At 43.3% G+C, this 19,662-nt stretch overlaps 5 protein-coding genes across 6 annotated transcripts; 2 read left to right on the plus strand and 3 right to left on the minus strand.

Annotated features, from left to right (window-relative positions):
* Positions 1–3,286: 3,286 nt before the first annotated feature.
* LOC129749866 (phosphoserine phosphatase) lies at positions 3,287–9,320 on the plus strand. Of its 2 annotated transcripts, XM_055744964.1 has the most exons (6): positions 3,287–3,527; positions 3,584–3,719; positions 7,872–8,225; positions 8,295–8,575; positions 8,858–9,022; positions 9,085–9,320. In XM_055744964.1, the coding sequence occupies exons 1-6, from the start codon at positions 3,461–3,463 to the stop codon at positions 9,165–9,167; spliced, it is 1,086 nt and encodes a 361-aa protein (XP_055600939.1). In that variant the 5' UTR covers positions 3,287–3,460; the 3' UTR covers positions 9,168–9,320. The 2 variants fall into 2 exon arrangements, with proteins under 2 accessions (XP_055600939.1, XP_055600940.1); XM_055744965.1 differs by lacking the exons at positions 3,287–3,527; positions 3,584–3,719 and adding an exon at positions 7,742–7,797.
* On the minus strand, positions 3,788–6,860 carry LOC129749862 (beclin 1-associated autophagy-related key regulator). Its single transcript, XM_055744958.1, has 4 exons — positions 6,637–6,860; positions 6,264–6,579; positions 5,139–6,196; positions 3,788–4,280 (listed from the first exon to the last, which is right to left on the minus strand). The coding sequence occupies exons 2-4, from the start codon at positions 6,464–6,466 to the stop codon at positions 4,021–4,023; spliced, it is 1,521 nt and encodes a 506-aa protein (XP_055600933.1). The 5' UTR covers positions 6,467–6,579; positions 6,637–6,860; the 3' UTR covers positions 3,788–4,020.
* Positions 9,289–12,798, minus strand: LOC129749859 (ubiquitin carboxyl-terminal hydrolase 5). Its single transcript, XM_055744954.1, has 3 exons — positions 12,387–12,798; positions 10,148–12,326; positions 9,289–9,767 (listed from the first exon to the last, which is right to left on the minus strand). The coding sequence occupies exons 1-3, from the start codon at positions 12,480–12,482 to the stop codon at positions 9,595–9,597; spliced, it is 2,448 nt and encodes an 815-aa protein (XP_055600929.1). The 5' UTR covers positions 12,483–12,798; the 3' UTR covers positions 9,289–9,594.
* A 335-nt stretch (positions 12,799–13,133) lies between these two features.
* Positions 13,134–13,985, plus strand: LOC129747786 (U11/U12 small nuclear ribonucleoprotein 35 kDa protein-like). The gene is made up of 2 exons (XM_055742130.1): positions 13,134–13,573; positions 13,633–13,985. The coding sequence occupies exons 1-2, from the start codon at positions 13,188–13,190 to the stop codon at positions 13,883–13,885; spliced, it is 639 nt and encodes a 212-aa protein (XP_055598105.1). The 5' UTR covers positions 13,134–13,187; the 3' UTR covers positions 13,886–13,985.
* Positions 13,879–17,318, minus strand: LOC129747785 (ATP-binding cassette sub-family F member 1). The gene is made up of 3 exons (XM_055742129.1): positions 16,746–17,318; positions 14,990–16,687; positions 13,879–14,668 (listed from the first exon to the last, which is right to left on the minus strand). The coding sequence occupies exons 1-3, from the start codon at positions 17,122–17,124 to the stop codon at positions 13,995–13,997; spliced, it is 2,751 nt and encodes a 916-aa protein (XP_055598104.1). The 5' UTR covers positions 17,125–17,318; the 3' UTR covers positions 13,879–13,994.
* Positions 17,319–19,662: the final 2,344 nt, after the last annotated feature.

The following is a 19,662-nucleotide window of genomic DNA, read 5'->3' on the forward strand; positions in this document are numbered from 1 at the left end:
GCGAAAATTGTCGGTAGTGACGTCACTTCTGTCACGGTAACTATGTTTACGAAGAAAAAACTTTACTTCTACTATTGCAACGTTTCTTTCTCATCACCTCTCTTTCCACCGCATTGATCTCCAATGGCGGCGGCTCTTTCTCTCTCTTCGGCTAGGGAGTTAGTCCAGGTTCCCTTTGTCTAGTCTACAAACTCGTTTAGTTGCCTTTTTCAGCTCCACTCAAGGGTGTCCACGATGAAATTGCCACACACAAAATTGATTCGCAAAATTTGAGTTTTCATAAGAATGCCATCATATTTTCAGGGAATGAAAAACAACTATTAAACTTAATTTTACCATTTTACAGTCCATACGCAAATGCCCGCACCTTGGCCTTAACCCTGGCCAAAAGATTCTGCACAACCTTTGAATCAACCGTTTTTTACATGTAAACCCATACTTTCTTCAGTTCCTCGACTGTCTTCACTACCTCAGGTCGTTTAAGAAGGTGCTGCTTCATAATCGCCCAGTACTTCTCGATAGGGCGGAGCTCCGGAGTGTTAGGAAGGTTGAACATTTTCGGCACGAAATTGACCTTATTATCCGCACCACTTCAGCACGTGCTTGGAGTAGTGGCATGAGGCCAAATCCGGCCAGAAGATTGTTGGGACGTTTTGGGTCTTCAGGAGAAGTAGCAACCGCTTCATGTACACCTGTCCGTTCATCGTGTCCTGGGTCACGAAAGGTGCACTCCGCTTCCCGCACGTGCAGATGGCTTGCAAAACCAGGAATTTATTCACAAATTTGGACATCTTCTGAGTGCGGACATGCTCCGGAACGCTGTACTTATCCTTGGCCATGAAAAACAGGTTGCGGGGCTTTGTTTGAAGTTGGCCTGGCACGGTTTTTGGCGTTCTGCTTCTTGTCGCGATTAGGGGTCTTTTGTAACTTGAACGTTCGAAGCCCAAACTTAGTTTTGACCTTATGGAACTTCGGCTTAGGTGCAGCTTCATAGTCATATCCCGAACAAAGGCGTTCGGGTTTCGCCTGAAGGCCCCAACTACGCGGTTGTGATTTTTGCTGTTGTAAGGAATACTTTTTCCTTCACTTCTGGGCTTCCGACCGGTGGATCGTTCCTCGAATCACTTAATCGTTGAATTCGCGATTCCCAACGTTTGAGCGATGGAACGACGCGAGAGATCCTTGTTTTCGTGATGGATGCGCAAGATTTTATCACGCACGAGCTGTTCTTTCGACTCCATTTCTGCGAGTTTTAATCACAGGACTTTAAAACTTGCAGGATGTAAACAATCCACTATGAACTAAATCCACCAAAATTTTCGTTTAACTCTTCTCAATAATGGTTAATGGTGGACACCCTTTACTTCCGCTTTAGCTGTCTGCTCAGTTCCGACTTTCGCCTTTCTCTGATCATCGACCATCCTCCAGATTTATTCCAATATCCATTCATTTCTTACTCCACACTTTTTTTTTGTTTTTCTGGGATTTTAACACTCTCGAACACTGAATAACACATTCATCCCCAAAACCTTCTTCTACACACTTAACCGAGAGTACCATGGCTAGTCGTGATTAAGGCATTCTTGATTCTACACCACTGCTCTTCGACTGTTCCATCTGCCGGCAGTTCCGAGGCTCGGGATTCAAGCTGTTCAACGTATGCTCTTTTCACTTCTGGATTCTCCAGCCGGTGGACGTTGTATCTACATTCGACTCTCTTTTCTCGCCACTGGACACGCGCGACTCTCAGTCGTATCTCACCAAGGACGAGGTGATGGTCAGATACAATGTCTTCGCTTCGTTTGTTTGGGGACATCAAGTCAAGATTTTCGGCTGATGCAGATGTGGTCAATTTGATTTTCTGTTCGGCCATCTCGGGATACCTAAGTGACCTTATGTGCTAGTTGATGGCAGAAGAGCTCTCCGTTTTCGCACATCTGTCCTAGACCATGGCACCCTTTGATGCGCTCAAAGTCCTGATTATCGGAGCCAATCTTTATGTTGAAGACGTCTAAGTGGATTTGAATGTCACCCTTCGGAGCTTCTCAACAACGATTTCAATTGACTGTAAAACTGATCTTTCCCCTGCAAATCGGCAACATCAGTTGGCGCGTAACACTGGACCATTATAAGGTTTCTAACCCGTGTTCTAAATCTGGCTACGATTATTCTTTCGTTGATCGGTTCCCATCTGATGAAGTCCGCATGGGCCTGCGGGCTTAGTAGGAAACCAACTCCTGGTTCCCGAGTAGCGTGTTCTCCTCGTATGCCACAGTAATGTAGGACTTGCCCGGACTATGTTTTGTGTTCTCCAGATTTAGGCCAACGGACTTCGCTCAGTCCCAATGTCTCTAGCAAGTTGAGCAAGCTTGCCTTGTTGGGCAAGGGTCAAAACATTCCAAGTTCCAATTCTAGTCCGTGTTTTCACGTTTAATGTCGTTGCTAAAGTTCTAATACGGTTATTTCTTGTATCAGTTTCGGTAACGATTGATTTATCAGGAGCAGTAGGTTGTTAGCTCAAGGTCCCTATCCCGCGATGGGGCTGCCATCTTGGATTTAGCTGGCGGGAGCCCCATTTCATAAATTTAGCCGTTCGTTGCGTTACAGACACTGTTTGAGCCACCCCTGAACTGGAGAACAGTCGCTCGATTTTTACTCTTTTAAGCTAAACAAGAACGGAAATATTTCTAGAACGCCCTTGCGATCAACTGACCTATATAAAAAGGTAGGGTACCCCGTCACAACAAACTACTGAATTCCTGTACTCGCTTGCTCCCCTAATCAAGCCACACTTGTCGAGCGAGCTTGGCGGGAATTGGGTTCAGGGACCTACCTATACTTGATGACTAGATTAAATCATCAGCATTGTCAACCGCTTTGCTGCTGGGTTGCAATGAGCGACACAAAACGGGCTAGTGTTTCCGAGGCCGCTTAGCTTAGCCAAGTCAACACACCTCCTTCTACAGTTTTTGAGTTTGTATGGAATATTTTGCCCTGGGTAAGTTCCATCCGCGTGGTCCTCCTATCAGCAAAACCATCATCAACTAGGTATTTATTTATATTTTGAAATGTGCAGTCGTTCGGTTGTGAAGCGACTTGAATGAGCGGCCACTTGTTTTCACCCTGTGCAAATGCAAATGCGTGCACATTGAGTGTGTGGATTTGTTCCTTTCCCAAAGTGGAAAAACAAGATGATTAGCTTCTACGGGACTAGTGTCGACGAGTTGAGTGGTTGTGTTCTTTCTTTCTTTCTGTTCCTCTGTCTTATATTAGCTGCTAGCTTACGATGTAGGGCCGTCCCTCGACTCGTCTAACCAACTAACCAACCTCCTCAGCTGGTAGCTAGCTAGCAATAATTGATAATAGGTACTGGCCGACGGACGTTTCCGATCGAAGGGAGCAAAATATTTGTTCAAATTTCTACCACAATCAGTTTGTCCCTCGGCAGCACGCTCGATGCATGATCGGCGCATACTTCTCATTAGGCATCAGTATAGGTTATCGGGACCTCCTGAACGAGGCACGGAGTAATAAAGAGACAACCTCGCTGGCTAGCGTGATCAGTTGTACGTTATTTTTCTAGAAACGAGGACGCCAGTTGAGATTTTATGTGAAACTAGTGCGACGGAAGGTGGCGAGCGCGCAATAATCTTCGGACAAACACTTCCAGTTATCATTCAAACGGATTTATACCTAACATCTCATAAAATGGTTAACCGGTAAGCATTTTGAAAAAGTTTGAAATGGGAATTCGAAGATTTCTACGTTAGATACCGTTCTGCTCCACTTTACAAATGCAAATTAGTAAAGTTTATTAGAAGCTAAATTCGGTAAATAAATCTATGCGTACCGTGCATGAACAGTTCCAGTGTGTCAATCAAAAAATGTAAACTAAAAAGTAATTACCTCATGTCCTTACTTTGCTGGCTTTGGAAAATCGGACCTTGATCGTGTAGTTTCTGCCCACTTCCAACAAACTGGGACAGTATCACAATATTGTTAAACAAATAATCACCCCTCTCACTTCCCGGTCCAGCCCTTCCAGAAGGAGGTCACGGAAGCAACGGCACTCGTCATCAGGCTCGTCGTTGTCGCCTGATGAGCTGCTGCTGCTGGTGGGTGATGATATTGTTGTTGATAGTAGTGATGAGTATTACCGTATGGCTGGGTTGCCATGTGATGTGATGTGCCATCGGCTAGCAGCAGCATGGCGTTCGCTTCGATCGGCGGAGGCAGGTTGCTGGGCACCGCTTCCCACTCCTGCTGCAGGTTCGATTCGTCTGTAAAGAATGAAGAAAATGGTTGAGGATTTTGAACCGATCATTATACACATTTTGTAAATTCTTCGAATTTAACACGCATATTATTTTTGTATATTCTAACAGTGCGCAAACTTAGAAAACATTCGAACTAATAGGATTGAAATATTCGTAGTTTAAAATTTGAAGGCCACCGAGCTCGAGTGCTCTATCAAATTTGATAAAAGCCTTAATCTATATTGATGTTTAAAAATAATAACAGCTGAAACGCATCAGTGATTATACTTTAAACTCAACCTTTATTTTAGTTATCTTAGGCATGAGATAATTAAAACAGAGGTCGAGCTTTAAAATATAACTTAAATCATACGGTATCTAAAAAAAAAGTCGAAACAAATGAAAACACCAGATTTTGCAACTATTATCTACTAACTACTGAACCAATTTCTTTTTTTATTTTTTTAAAATTGGATTGCTTGAAAATTATTTTTAAAAAAATATTTAACACTCCCAAAAATCATTCGATTGAAAAATTTAGATCATACGAAAACTTGAAAAAAAGACATATTTCCCTTTGCTTCCTTCAAATAAGCCATTTTCTTGTTCAAATATACTGAAAAAGATGTAATCATGTTTTGGCCCGATCAAACCTGATATCTCAAGAATTTTGTAACGCATTTGCTCTTTTACCCTCATCCGTCCCAGAACAGTTTTTACCCGTTTCAGTTCCTGAAGAGTCAATTTGACACTCCTGACTAAAACAGTTACATTTCTATTGTTTCTCGACCGATTTGTACAAAATTTAAAGTTTAAGAAATCTCTTAACGCAGTTCAAATAAAACCAATAACAGATGCAATAATGGGAACAATCAATCTTACCATCCGAATCGGAATCCTCGCCCGCCCCCAGATGTGGTGCCAGCGCCGAATCGGCCGACTCGTTCAGGCAAAAGTTCCTATCGGTTGGGCCGAATCGACCCAAATCGGCCAGGCTGGACGATTGTCCCACCAGCCGTATTACGTTTTCTAGCGTATGCGTCGGTTGGAGATCATTCAGCCGGCATCCCTGTGTGTAGCACAGATACAGAATGTTGGCATTCAGCCGCGCTACCTTCCGATTGAATTGGGCCTCCGAGAGAGCCGTTGTGCAGAAATCACTGTAAACTACCTTGTACGGTAAACGGATGTCCAGATAGAAACACATAATTTGCGTTAGCTGAGTTGTGTAGGTCAAGGCGGCCGCAATAGTGTGGGCCGGGTTTTTACTGGACACGTTACGGGCAGCGTCGTCCGAAGTTTTCGTGCTAGCATCCGCTGCCGGATTTACCGTGGCCCAGTCATTGTAGGCCGAGTAGTTGCCGTTGCCCGGCAGAGCTGGTGCCACTATTATGTGCTGCACCTCTCCGAAGCTATCCTGCAGTACCCATTTGCCCCTGACGTAGGCGGTTCTGGTAGCTTCTAAGATTTCGTTGATAGTATTTTTGCTTTCACCATCGCTGCTGGAGAAACTACTCCGATTGCTGATGGCCTGTGAGATGGGGAAAATGTACTTGATTAGTTTGTCTATGTTCTCCCGGCGTTCCTGTTTCAGTTTGCTTTGCAATTCCTTGAGACACTGCCGTCGTCTTTCGCTTTCGTCTTGCTTCGAGAGGACGTAATCCTCTAGGACCTTGACCTTATCATCACAGCGGGGTAACTTGATACGCAGCATCCGATTGTGCTCGTTCAACTCTTTCTTCCTGGCTTGCGATAGGGTAATATTGTCTTTTTTCTGAGCCAACAGTTGCCGGATGTTGGCTATGTTTTCGGATTTCTGCTTGATTTGTGCCTTCAGCTGGCAGCAGAGACGTCGCTGGGCCAGCAGATTAACGCATTTGCCCTCCTGAGTCGCTAGGGCCGCTTTGAGATTCCTGAACCGGATTTGCTTTTCGGAAAACCTGCAAAAAATAAAGGGAAACAAGTGGGTTTTTTCGTGTGTTTACTATCAGACAAAAGATTCTATACCTTTCCATCAGATGATGGGACGAATGCCGGAAGTCGCCATTCCGGATACAACCCCGGCAGTGGAAGTGTCTCTTCAGGTAGCAGCACAGCGGACACTTGACGGCATTGGAGCTAAGGTTTGAGTCTTCGTCGTCATTGGTAAACGAAATTTGGAAGTTCTCCGGGGCTCCCTCCTCCGATACCGTCAAAAGACCATGGGCCATACTAGTATAGACAGACAACGATGCAATCGTCTTCCGCTTTCCGGATTCCCCCTTTTCTTATTTTGCTTTACAAAACAAAACGGTGATGAAACTGCGCAAAACTATTGCGCTGCCTAAAATCGCACGATTTCCTTCATTAGCGACTTACAACCTTTCATTAAAAACGCTACCTCCTCCAATCGGGCACGGCAAACGAAAATCGGGGAGAAAAAGTGTTGCACTATATTTGACACTATAAAGCCAAAATAACATTCTCTAGCTACGGGACAAATTCAGTAATCATTACTCCCTGGCTTGTCCGTTTTTATTTTTCTTCAACACACTTTGTACTATTTGAGCGAATTATCACGACGAATAAACCGAACGAAACGAAAGCGAGCGAACGACTGAAAAACTGCAGCTGGCTGCGGGGGAAAGAGTGAGATGTTGACAGTTTGCCTTTGAAAAGGGTATATTTTCCCAAAAAGACGAAAATATTTGGATAAAAAAATAAACAGAATTTTAATCAAATTTTGTTAAAAATTTGTTGAAACACGTATTTTAGATCAATTTTTTTTGAAAATCATATGCGAAGATACTTTTGAAATCTTATTCCTTTTAATTTTTGAGGATCTCACAAACACAAACACACTTTCTCAATCAGCTGATGATTCAGCTGGTGGCTCTTGAATCGGACAAGGAAAGAAAGAGTTCTCCGCTTCTCCGCCGAGCCGAGAGAGAGTTGTTATTTGTTTTCTGTGGACGTGATCTTTTTTGATTAGAATGATTCACAAACAGTCGAGTAATTGCAAAAAAACTGATGCTTTTCAGCAAAAGTTCTAAGCTATGAGCAAGAATCACCATGAATTCATTGAAAAAATAGATTTCTTTTGTGAATAACCTTATCATTCAATAAGTTTTATCAGCATTTTACCTGTACTTCATTTACAAAATAGTACCTCACCTTTACTCCAAACGACGCTTTTAATCGTTAGGTGGTGGCAACTCTTTTGATTCAAATAAGGTACCGATGTTTTGTTGTCTGAAAATTAATTTCTTTCTTTGTAATTAGAGATGTAAAGTATTTAAGTGTGATATAAGAGCGGTTATAGAATATATTACAAAAAGTAGATTTTAACTCTAGATCAAATAATCCAGAAACAGTTAAAAATTCCAATCGAATGAAAGATATGAGAAAGCCAAAAGAGAGAGCGCATTCATCAGAATAAATTTTTAGGTACAGACTCAAGAATTAACAAAGTTTAATCCTTCTAGAAAACAATCATTAACCGGACTTAAGTACACAGTGAAATGAATAATTATTTAAACTTAAATAAAATTCTGAGGAATCGGTACGATATAAGACAGAAAATAACGCGTCCTCAACTGATCACATTTTTGTCCTACTACTTCGTTTCCTTCACAGAGCCTTCGTCAGTAGCCTGGTGGCGATTTCGGCTGCCGAATCATCGGTTCACACCAACAGTTCCGCCTCGGTGGTAATCGCAGCGGGTGCTCCCTTGCCGGTTTCGGTCCGACGGAACAGTCTTCCGGCGGCACCTATCTTCAAACCGATCGTTCCCACATCGAAAACGCCCATCAGAATGACACACGATCGAACACCGACCGCAGATCAGGCTGCCAAGAGGACTCAGGAAGCTCGCGAAAAGCTCCGCACGGCACAGATCGTCTGCTTCGACGTTGACTCAACGATCATCACCGAAGAAGGTATCGATGAGCTGGCTCAGTACTGCGGCAAGGGCAGCGAAGTGGCGGCATTGTAAGTTCCAGTACTGCGAATTTGAAACGAATAATTTGATTTTAATTCTTACTTTTCCCCACTTAAAAGGACCAAGGAAGCGATGGGTGGCAGTATGACCTTCCAGGAGGCTCTGAAGCGACGGCTGGACATTATTAAGCCCTCGCAGCGACAGATTCGAGAATTTTTGAAAACCCACCCGAGCACAATTTCGCCCGGAGTGCGGGAACTGATCGATCAGTTGCGGAGAAACAGTGCCGAGGTCTATTTGATCAGCGGGGGATTCGATTGTCTGATCGAGCCGGTTGCCGATGCGTTGGAAATTCCCCTCTGCAATCTGTTCGCTAACAAGCTGTTCTTCCACTTTAATGGTGAGTTGCGAATCCTTGACAGATTTATTTAGCCTAAAACAAGAAAAGTAAATAACGACCCGTTTCACATTCTACTTGGAATTACTAGCTTTAAGTTGACATTTTATCATTGTTTCAATCTTGAATTGTAACTTTCACACGATAGAAGTCCATTGTCATGGTGGAAACTTATGAATGTCTGTCATAAGCTTGTTCTTCATCCTCTGGATGGCTTTCGTGCTTGCCATACAGTAATCAGACCATAAAACATTAACGACAAATTTTTCTCTCCAATCCACTCAGGAAGCTACGCCGGATTTGACACCAATCAGGTCACATCGAAATCGGGCGGCAAGGGCGAGGCGATCAACATGATCAAGGGCCGGCTGAACAGTGATAAAATTGTATTCATGATCGGCGACGGAATGACCGATCTCGAGGCTTGTCCACCCGCAGACTACTTCATCGGTGAGATGGCCTTCTATTCGACAAAATATGTCCTGAAACTGATGTTTGATTTTTGTCAACAGGTTATGGAGGAAACGCAATCCGGGACGAGGTTCAAAAACGAGCGACGTATTATGTAACTAACTTTGCCGATCTGCTGTGGTAAAACTGGAGAAAAAACGTCACCGGCTGACGTGTTGATAAAATACTTCATCTATCCATTACTCAAATCTACAAGTGTAAATATATCTTTTCTGATTAAGATTCCATTAAACGATACTAGAGCAGTATATACAAAGCATTCATATGCACTTTCAAACGATTCTTTCTTTTGATTTATTTCCGAATTCTTACTTAAGGCTCAAGACAATAAGTTAGCTTGTTTTAAATCTAGGCTTTAATCAAATAAGGAAAAAGCTAGTTTGCAGTTGTACTACAAAACAAAGAAAAAAGACTTATTTTTGGAAAAAGAATTTCACTAGGGAAAATACAACAAAAAATGATCAAAAAATGTTTACGCGGAGCCGAAAAAATCCTGTTTGACGAGCCACTTTGCACTGCTACTAAAGAGAGAGCTTTTGGACGAAAATTATCTAAACTCGCTGGTACAAGTACAGATAGCCCAGCTCCTTCGGGGGATTCTGCGAGATCGCTACCTTGTTGTCGTTGAAGATCACCCACTTGCTGTCCTTCAGGATGTGGCAGACGTAGTGGCCAACCTGGGACGACGAGCCCATGTGGGAGATGAACGCCACCAGCTTGTACTCTGCAAAAAAAAAACAAATATTAGTGTTTCAGTTAAAGAGTAAAAAAAAGAATGCTTCCTCATTTCTCAACTTAAGAACAAAATGATACCAAATTTGTGCTATCACATTAAGACACCCAAATTAAATCTTCAGGTGGTACACAGTAAAATGAGACCAAATTTACACACGCGAATAGCAAAGCAATGTCAAATCTTGCTTGCACTGGAACATTTTTTATACCTCATTTTGCTTTCGTTTAAAAAAATTTCGAAAGCACGATGGTGCCAAATTTTGCCACCTCATATGTTCAAAACTGGCATAACCTCGAAATGGAATCGAAAATATTGCCATGAAATTCGGCTCGAGACAAACTAGGATAAGGAAACACAACGGAACTTACTTCCACTTCCATCGCGATATTGGGGAGCACTGGCCGAAGCGTTCGGTTCAGCGCTGCCAGCACCGGTTTCCTCGGCACCGCCCATGGCAATACTGTCCAGCTCGTCCGCATGTGAAAAGATCCAATCAACAGCTCGTTCGGTGTTGTTGTTGGTTTCTTTCAAAGCCTTGGTAGCCTGCAGATCAGTGAAACCCATTCCCATCAGAGTTTCTAGTCCCATAGGGTCCGGCACGAAAGCGGAGGCCCCTCCCGATTTTCCTGTATCAGTTCCCGGTGGCACAAATGGAGCCGAGAAATCTGCATCGGCGATATGCTCCATAATCCATTGGGTGGCCGGTTCGATACCCGAGTTTTTCGTGAAAAAGATGGCCCGTTTGCAGGCATCGGCAGGGAAACCCATCAGCATCAGTTGCTCCATGACGGCGGGGTCCATTGGAGGAGGAGTCGGTGCTTTGCCAACCAGCTCGGGAAGTTCTTCTTCGTTGGGTTGAATACCGGTTCCACGAAGGGTTTCTAAGTCTAGGATTTCCGGAATGTCGATCGCAACATCTAGCTTAACAGAGGTCCAGTCTTCTTTGAGGGTAAATTTCTTCAAATGCAGGAGCAAAAAGTCTGGCATACTGGCCAGCCGAGTAGTCTTCTTGGCAGTAGTTTTCGCCTGAATGGCAGTGCTGTAGAACTGCTCAACGGTTTCCTGCAATGCGAATGTGTCCAGGCAAGCTGATAGCGGTATCTTCGGACGGACCAAAGCCTCCGGATCCATACGACGGCCTTCTTTCTCTGCCAACGCCAAGTCGTCTTCGTACTTTTTCACCTCAGCAATGTTCGTTGCCAAATGAAGCGGAATCTGCAAAGGCAAACACCACTCGTCCCGTCGATGATACTTAACTTTGCCACTTGCGGTACATTCTACTCGATCCTCCAAACAAAATTTCAAAGCATCAGCCGGATCCCTCTGGTTACGGCTGAATTTCTTAAGCATGTTGATCAAATGAAGGAAGAATTCCTGAGCATCCTGCTGTTGTTTGGTGGAGAAATCCGGATGACCTTTTCCGATAAGCGCTTTGAACATGGTCGGAGCAATTCCGGCGCTCGAATCAACCGTGTCCATGCTACTATCAGTCAGCACGCTGTACTTTCCACTGCAAAGACCCGTTCCCAGTTTGGACATTTGAATATCAAAATCATTTGCTGGATCAGCAGGGAATTTATCAAAATATTCCTTCGCGCCATCGACAAATCGTTGGACGAAATCCGGAATCGTGAACATGACTTGCATCACGCTGTTCATGTAACAGGAATTGCCCAAGTTTCGCATTCCCGTCAATCCTGGCCCAGCAATCGGTTGCAGATTGCTGCCACTTTCGCAAAGAATTCCCCATTCACCAATCTTTTTGTTCAGATCCAACTCCAGTTCGACCATGGACTTTTCAGTCTTTTCCAACTGACCAACGTTGATGCCCCAGTGAGCCAAATGCTTAATCAAATAAGGATCCTCAACCATATCGTCCTCTTGGTAGCTATAAACGTCTCCCTTGCCATCCGACGTGATGGTCCCCAACTTTACCGCCAGAGGGTAATTTGTCTCCCGGTAATGATTCAAAGCATGTTCGTTTCCTCCAGTGCCATCGTAAAACTTACGACCACAATGAATGGCTCCGTCAGTCAAATTCAGCCACAGGTTGCTGGTCAAATCACAGTTCTCACATTTCCATCCGGTCGGTGGAACCTTCTTGCCATTGTCCAGCTGCAGTAAGTTTTCGGCATGTCGCGATACCTGTCTCAGCTCCCCATCCCAGGTGCCGCTCATCTGTTCCCGCTCTCGCTTGACCGAGGCAGCTTCCGCCTTGATCACAGCTTCCACCGAATTCGTTACTAACAGCGGAAGATCCTGATTGGGGTACGGGAAGCCTTCACCCTCCGGCAGAACCACCACCTTGTAGTGCTCTTTGTACTCATACTTTTTCTGGTCAGTCGGATTGAAACCACCCTCAACCCCAATGGCCAGCCGGGTAATTTTCTTCTCCGGACCCTCCTGCGGCTGTTCCGGAATTTCAATCTTATCGCGCTTTAGGTGCAGAAACACCTTATTGCCAGTTTTAGCTGCGTACGCTTTGGCGTACTCCTCCCCGAAACCGAGAAAACTGGTTAAACTGATAAACAATCCGGTCGGCGATTCCTGAATTGAAAGAAAAAAATAGTCAGTTTTTTTTGTAGGTAATAACACAATTCAACTCACCGGATTATCAAAGCTGTAAACGCATTCTTCCTTGTAGACGTTATCGTTGGCACACGGCACCTTGATCTGACCTAATTGTTTCTGCAGGAGCTCCATCTTGGCGCCGTTTTTCCAATTAGAAATGAGCGGACTGCTGCTAATTGGAGGAGAAGAAACTCGGTCCGGATGGTTCCGTTTCAAGCTTTGCTGTTGCGCTATGGTGAAGCCGGGCGCACGGAAATACCTTTCAATTCGTTACCCACTATCTGGATGCAGATAATGGCGCTTATTATTGGAAGTTCCTTTGTCGCTAGTTAACCTGAATTCCAATTAACTTTTTGCACAACTATAAACGAGATGACTAACTGCAGAGAACGATGAAAATGCGTTTTTCTGCGATTTCGGTTAGCCGAGACTGTTTTGTTTTGCGCACACCAAATGACAGCCGAAGCTCGCGCGGGAAGCCGGTTCGAGGGGTAGGAAACTGTGTTGTACTAAAAAAAATATTCGCGCAAAACAAAGAGAATCAATATGCAAGATGGGCCAAGCAAATAACGATTTTTGTTGTAATTGACGTTTGTAATCAATTCAAAGACTGATTTAAAGGGTCCTCCGGGTATTTAGTGGGTATTTTGGGCATAAAATTATTTGAAAATTAATTGACTCGATAATGTAACACAAGGGCACCCACAAATTTTTACATATTTAATAATATTAAATGAAACAATTTGTGGGTACAAATAACGCAGTTTTGTAAACTTTTTTCTAAGCGTGTACCGGCGTTTTGTTTACCAACAACTTTCCCCTCTGGATGCGCTCTGCATGCGAACCATGTCGGTTCCATCGGATAGCGGCCATCGGCACCAGCAGTGGTCTCCGTATGTTCGCAAAGTGTACGATCCGATAAAGGTGGGATCAATTGATGGAACCGATGAGTTTCCGCACGATCGAGCGCTAGTTCGGGCAATGAACAGCAGCTACAAACCGAACCGGAAGGTGGTCGGTGACCCATATCATACGGCGTTTGTGGGTCGTCTTGAGCACACAGTAACCGAGGAAAGGCTGCGGGCGCTTTTCGAGAGGATCGGGACGGTGGTCCGTTGCCGGTTGGTTAAAGATATTGTCACGGGGCTGTCTCGGGGATACGGCTTCGTTGAATTCAGCCGCCGGAAATATGTCGAGAGGGCGATTCAGGAGCTGAATGGACGGTTGTTTGAAGATAGTCCAATAATGTAGCGTTTTATTAAGATCTTTTTTTCGACTGTAGGACTGTTGATGGGAAAGATATTCTGGTAGACGAAGAGTGGGAACGACGGCTTAAAGATTGGAAACCCCGACGGCTCGGTGGAGGTTTCGGTGGTAGGAAACAAAGTCAACAGTTACGATTCGGATGTAAAGAGCTACCGTGGAGGAAACCTTCAATTGTGGGAGAGAAATATTACAGCAAGAACGATTATTACAGAAAGACCAGTCAACATAGGAAGTTTCTCAACAAGATTGACCACACCGAAGGTTCGTAGTTGGTTTTCTATTTATGGAAAATGCTACACAATAAGGTAAATAAGACTGCAACGAATATATTTTAATAAAATGATCAATTCCTAGGAGACTTTTTTTTAAACTTTCGGCTTACTGAAGCACGGCTGCATTGGCCGATATACTTGGGTTGCTGATGACCTCTCCTAGGCTGTCCAGCACCTCCTTGCGGTATTCGTCGAAGTCTCCGTCGATTTCGTTGATCGTTTGTTCCTCGATCACGTACAGGGCACATTCCGTCTCTCGGATCAGCCGCTCGTCGTGGGAAACGATGATCACACCTCCCTTGTACTCGTTGATGGCTTCGGCCAACGCATCGATCGATTCAATATCCAGATTGTTGGTAGGTTCGTCAAGAATCAGCACATCCGGGGCGCTTTGACAGAGTTCGGCCATAGCTACGCGAGCCTTCTGACCACCGGACAGATCCTTGTTCTTAATCGTATGAGCATGACTGGCTAGGCCGAACGTTCCCAAAGCTTTTCTTGCCTTTTCATAGGGCAGGTTGAACAAACGCTGCAAGTATTCGGCCGGACTTTCCTCGGCTGTCAAATGTTCACCCGAATGCTGATCAAAGCGGCCAATGTGAAGGCGATGATTTTTCTTAACTTCCCCGGTGCATGGCTCGAGGTCGCCGATCAGGAGCTTCAAGAAGGTTGATTTTCCAACACCATTGGGGCCAACGATGGCCACTCGGCTGCTCATATCAATACCGAAGTCCACATTGATGAATAGCGGTTTCTGACCGGGGAAATTGAACGTAACATCTACAAAGGAAAAGGAGTTTATTTGAGTGTCTGATTATTTCCTTGAATAAGGATAGTAACATCTAGGTACCTAAAAAATCCCAGCTACAAAATCAGCAACTGACGTTATCTATTAGTTTGAAAGAGTCAGAGGCTTTTGGTTTTTAGGATACCTACGGGTCAAATTTCCAGGTGGAGGACTGGTTTACCAAATAGTGGAAACTGCTTTAAGTCTGACACACTTCAAGCCATCATGGATTAAAATCGGGAAGAAGCACTTAATTTTAACAGCCAAAAATTTAACCGCTGAGATAATAAATTAAAACGGTAATAGGTACTTACTGTGCAATCCCAGAATCGGTGGCTGCAGTGGCGGCGGATCCGGGAAGTTGAACTTGACGATGTAGTCCTTCGGTTTGGCCAGCAGCTCCACCGGTCCGTCATCCTCCTCGGCCTTCTGACCCTTGGTACGACCCTTCTCCTGCTTCCTGGTAAGGTTGTCCTTCTGCTTTTTTTCCGCAGCCTTTTTCGACTGACCGTGCGCCTTTAGCTCCTTGATGCGTTTTTCCTGCTTTTCGTACTCCTTGATCATTTCCCTTCGCTTTTGAATGTGCATTTTCTTGAACATCGAGTAGTTGCCCTTGTAGTAATAGAGCTTTTTCGTGTCCAGATGGATAATTTCGTTACAGACATTGTCGAGGAAACTCTGGTCGTGGGAAACGATCAGTAAAGTTTTCTTCCAAGTTTGCAAATAGTTGTCCAACCAAATGACGGCATTCAAATCCAAATGATTGGTAGGTTCATCAAGCATCAGCAGTGTGGGTTCGAGAAAAAGAGCTCTAGCCAAGGAGACACGCATACGCCAACCTCCGGAGAAATCTTGGGTGGCACGATTCTGCATAGAACGAGAGAATCCCAAACCAGCCAAAATACGCCGGGCACGCGGTTCGGCCGAATCGGCTCCGATGGCTTTCAGTTCATTGTAAACTTCTTGCAGTCGATCTTGCAGTTCTAGTTTTCCCGATTCAACCTCTTGCTCGAGATCTTTGCATTCTTTGAGTAAGGCAGTTCGTTTGACATCGGCCTTTAAAACAGTATCGACTGCAGAGAACTCGTCCGCAACAACTTCCTGCTCACAGAGGAGTACATCAATATTAGGCGGAATAGCAAAAACGCGATTAGCTATATGTCGAAGCAATGTCGTTTTACCGTGTCCGTTTGGCCCCACTAAGCCATAACGACGACCATGGGCAATTAACAGGTTCGCATTTACAAACAGATCATTGCCCTTGGCAGATATTGTAAAATTTTCTATCTTAATGTCCACCGCGTGTTCCATGTGCTTGCTTTGATTCCCACTTTTCATGGCCTGGGACATGGTAAAGTTACTGTCCAAATCGGAGTGACCTTGGCCACCTTTCTTTGTCATGGCTTCAACTTGTTTCTGGAATTCTTCCTGCTTTTTCAACTTCTTTTTCTCTTTGTGAGTAAGACGTTTCTCCGTTTCCCCGATAGCCAATTCTTCCACCTTAGAAACAAGTTCTTCCGCAACGGTATCCTTCTTTTCCTCCGCTTCTTGTTCATCAGGCGTTGGTTCCGGCTCAGGTTCTACTTCCTTGACTTTTTCTATTTTGTTTTTAACAGGCTCAGCTTTTGGTGGTTCAACAGCAACAGGAACCACTTTCACTGGTTCAGGTTTCTCCTCTACTTTTGTTTTTACGGGGACCGGAACCGATTCCGGTTCACTTTCTTCCTCTTCGGACTCTTCCTTGCGTCCCTTGGCTTGTTGTTTCTTAGCAGCAGCTTTACCCTTAGCCGGAACGGGAACGGGAGGTTCTTCTTCATCTTCTTCGCTATCTTCGGGTTCCGATTCGGAGGAGGAAACCTTCTTGGAAGCCTTTTTGCCAGCTTTGCCCTTCTTCTTGGCTGCCTTCGAGCTTATCTTTGGAATATCCTCTTCTTCCTCATCGTCTTCGTCGGATGCGCCAAGTTTAATTTCCTTCTCTTCCCGATCGGACCAATCATCTTCCTTTCCTTTACCTAGGTATATTGTTAAAATTGTTTATTCCAAACCGTTTATTATTGTTAAAATACTCACCCTTCTTGCCCTTGGCAGCCGCTTTCTTCTTTTGGGCTGGTTTGGCAATCTTGGCCTCGTCTTCGTCGCTACCCTTTGGGATCTTTATTTCTTTACTATCATCATCGTCACTCCAATCATCGTTCTTTCCTCGAGTTCCCTTCTTTCCGCTCTTGCCCCCACCGGCTTTCTTTCCACCGGAAGTTGCCGGAACCGGAACCGCCGCACCCTTCTTACCCTTACCAATCGGTTCATCGTCCGAATCTGCCACGTTCACTTTCCCAGCAGCCTTGGCCGCAGCGCCTTTCTTCGACTTCGACTCGACTGGCTTTGCTGCTTCTGTGGACTCGTCATCGGACCAGTCCTGATTTTTCTTGTTCCCTTTCTTTTTCGGTGGCATCCTTCCAAAAGGTTATTATTAGAATATTTACCTAAAGTGTTAGTTTGCACACACAAATCACAATGAATATCGAGGCCACCAGAGAAACTGGATTTTACACGAAATTCACTGAGCTGAAGGGAAGGGAAAAATGACACGACGGCGACTCTGGCATGCGATTGCAATGTGGTGCAATGAGAATGAGAAAAACCAGAAAAACCGAAAAAAAACCCGTTCGCAAAAAAAGGCAACTCGTGCGCGCGTGACAGCTCGATGAAATCAAAACAAAAACATCAATGACGTTTTAAATGTCTTGCAAGGGATAGGAAAGTAGTCGTTTGTACTAAAAATTATTTGAAAAACGAAAACACATGCCGCATATTCATGTTCAAATGTTTTATCAAAAAATGAATACATTTATCTCGATTAATTTCTAACGATGATTCAAATGTACATTCCCCACATAACTACGTGAAAGTGATGAATTAATTTCTGAATTAAGGTTAACAATAATATTTAACCGTAGACTACAAAACCTCGAATGGGAATGAAGCATCCTATTAGGCTGCTTTGTTTCATTTTTGTTTAGCGGTACCTGCTTAAATTTGAATTTGAATGTATAAACACGTGCTATTTTTTGTCGGTTAGTGACGCTGTTTTGTGGTTTTATTTCGTAGTTCAGGAATTTTCCAGTAAACCCATTTGTGGCCACAGATGTAATGAAGTGATAAGCATAAAAATACTGTCAGTTGGATGGAATTTTCGTCGGTTTCTGTTGTTCTGAAGTGCTAGAAGTGAAACCGTCGGTGGATGTTGTTTTGTTCGCGCGTTTTAATTTCCCGGATGATTTTCAAACTATTCGCGGTAATCGATAAGATGACATGTGCTTCTAAACACGAGGCTGCAGTTAAGGAAATAAATCGATTTCGGAAGAGTCGTGTTTAAAATTCTGAAAAAACATATTAAAAAGAAAGTGATGAGAAAAGTTTTCCGGAGTGTTATTGTGCGCTTCCGGAAAGTCCAGTGTTCAGGAGTGCCCGATCGTTTCTCAATAGCCAATGGTAAGTGTTGTACAACTTGAAAGTTTTTTTTTACATTGACAGTCGATTTCGAAATTAGCCTAAAATTCAATTAGCAAAATTCACCCATGATATCATGAATTTTTACATTTTTTTCAGCCTAACAGTTTTATATTAAATTTAGTTAAGTTAATTTTAGTATTTACTAAACTAACTGATTGAAACATAAGCTACAGCAAAACAAATCCTTAATTGGATGTCTCTTTTTTAAGTATATTGATAATCGGCTAATAATAATTCCCACAAGATTTTACAGTGGATAAGATTCATTAGCTATTACGCGGAGAGCTCAAATTAGACTAAATAAATTTTCACGGTTGTTTATTAAAGAAAACTTCCGTTTACATAGAGGCGACCAGTCACCATCATTCTTCGTTTGTCGATTATTCCAACAAAGTAAAAAAAAACGAACACACTTAGGATCTCAGTGAAACTTCATGTTTCTTTGAAGAGATCTAAATTCTTCTTAAAACGAAAGCCTACATCTTTCAAGAATATAATGGCTAGCATCTTACTAATGCTAACATCACCAGCCCACAGAAAGCGTACTATGTATGCCGTGACCAAGATTCGATCTCAGGACCTCTGGCTTAACCGCTATCCTCTAGGCCACGGTCGGCGGCAAAGATTTTTTTCCGAAAGATCTGAGATAACTGTCGAAGCTTTCATTAGACCCCACATATTTATAAAATTCCTGGATAGATTTATTCTTCACAATTCCAAAACCCAATGAAACACTTAAATTGATGTTTCCTATCGAAGAGATTTTTTTTTATCGATGCGCGTTAATAAATTAAACAAACTGAATGAAAAAGCATTAGATTCGACATCTACCAAAAAAAAAAAAAAATAATAATAAATCGATGTATTACCCAATTAATCAATTTAAATACAACTTAGCTGTGAAAAATTATAGGAATTTCAAAAATAAAATGCTGTATTATATCGACTTTATTTAAAAAAATTGAGAAACTAAATAAATGAATTTAAAACATCAAAATTGGTTAACATTTTTCTTGTGAGTTAGTGGCATAATGAAAGACGTCGTTCAGATTGAACTCAAAAGAAACACTAAATCTATTTTAACTAGTCTAGAAATTTCTTAAAATATTGAGAAAAAGCTTTTTCTTAAAAGTATTCCTACGACTACTATGCTCGGATTACAGATTTCCTCAACACTCCTCCTAAACGGTAAGACCGATCATTAACGTTAACTTCTTCATCCGGATCCTCAGAAGCGGCTTCGATAGTAAGTCTGCAACTATTTCCTCAGACGGACAGTAAACTTCTTCTCCATCAAATCTTTCGTGAAATGAAACCTGGCAGAGATATGTTCTATACTCCGACACAGCTTCTCCATTGCCAACATCTTGAGACAACTTTGGTTGTCTTCCAGGATAACCAAATTCTCGAGTTCGTCGTTGAGTTCCTGCAGCAACAGTTTGAGCCACAGATAACGCAACAAATTCAGCTTCGGCAG

Source organism: Uranotaenia lowii, chromosome 2 (genome assembly GCF_029784155.1).
Source record: "Uranotaenia lowii strain MFRU-FL chromosome 2, ASM2978415v1, whole genome shotgun sequence".
Classification (NCBI taxonomy): domain Eukaryota; kingdom Metazoa; phylum Arthropoda; class Insecta; order Diptera; family Culicidae; genus Uranotaenia; species Uranotaenia lowii.

Bases quoted from the DNA above. Each gene is read 5' to 3' on its own strand.
- LOC129749862 (XM_055744958.1), bottom strand. From the start codon at position 6,466: ATGGCCCATGGTCTTTTGACGGTATCGGAGGAGGGAGCCCCGGAGAAC. The intron at 6,197-6,263 runs GTATAGAATCTT...TATTTTTTGCAG, and splicing joins TCCCATCATCTGATGGAAAG to GTTTTCCGAAAAGCAAATCC. The intron at 4,281-5,138 runs GTAAGATTGATT...CATTCTTTACAG, and splicing joins CGAGGATTCCGATTCGGATG to ACGAATCGAACCTGCAGCAG.
- LOC129749859 (XM_055744954.1), bottom strand. From the start codon at position 12,482: ATGGAGCTCCTGCAGAAACAATTAGGTCAGATCAAGGTGCCGTGTGCC. The intron at 12,327-12,386 runs GTGAGTTGAATT...CTTTCAATTCAG, and splicing joins TTTACAGCTTTGATAATCCG to GAATCGCCGACCGGATTGTT. The intron at 9,768-10,147 runs GTAAGTTCCGTT...TTTTTTTTGCAG, and splicing joins ATATCGCGATGGAAGTGGAA to AGTACAAGCTGGTGGCGTTC.
- LOC129747786 (XM_055742130.1), top strand. From the start codon at position 13,188: ATGCGAACCATGTCGGTTCCATCGGATAGCGGCCATCGGCACCAGCAG. The intron at 13,574-13,632 runs GTTGTTTGAAGA...TTTCGACTGTAG, and splicing joins ATTCAGGAGCTGAATGGACG to GACTGTTGATGGGAAAGATA.
- LOC129747785 (XM_055742129.1), bottom strand. From the start codon at position 17,124: ATGCCACCGAAAAAGAAAGGGAACAAGAAAAATCAGGACTGGTCCGAT. The intron at 16,688-16,745 runs GTGAGTATTTTA...CAATATACCTAG, and splicing joins GGCTGCCAAGGGCAAGAAGG to GTAAAGGAAAGGAAGATGAT. The intron at 14,669-14,989 runs GTAAGTACCTAT...TTTCCTTTGTAG, and splicing joins ACCGATTCTGGGATTGCACA to ATGTTACGTTCAATTTCCCC.
- LOC129749866 (XM_055744964.1), top strand. From the start codon at position 3,461: ATGATCGGCGCATACTTCTCATTAGGCATCAGTATAGGTTATCGGGAC. The intron at 8,576-8,857 runs GTGAGTTGCGAA...CAATCCACTCAG, and splicing joins GCTGTTCTTCCACTTTAATG to GAAGCTACGCCGGATTTGAC. The intron at 9,023-9,084 runs GTGAGATGGCCT...TTTTGTCAACAG, and splicing joins ACCCGCAGACTACTTCATCG to GTTATGGAGGAAACGCAATC.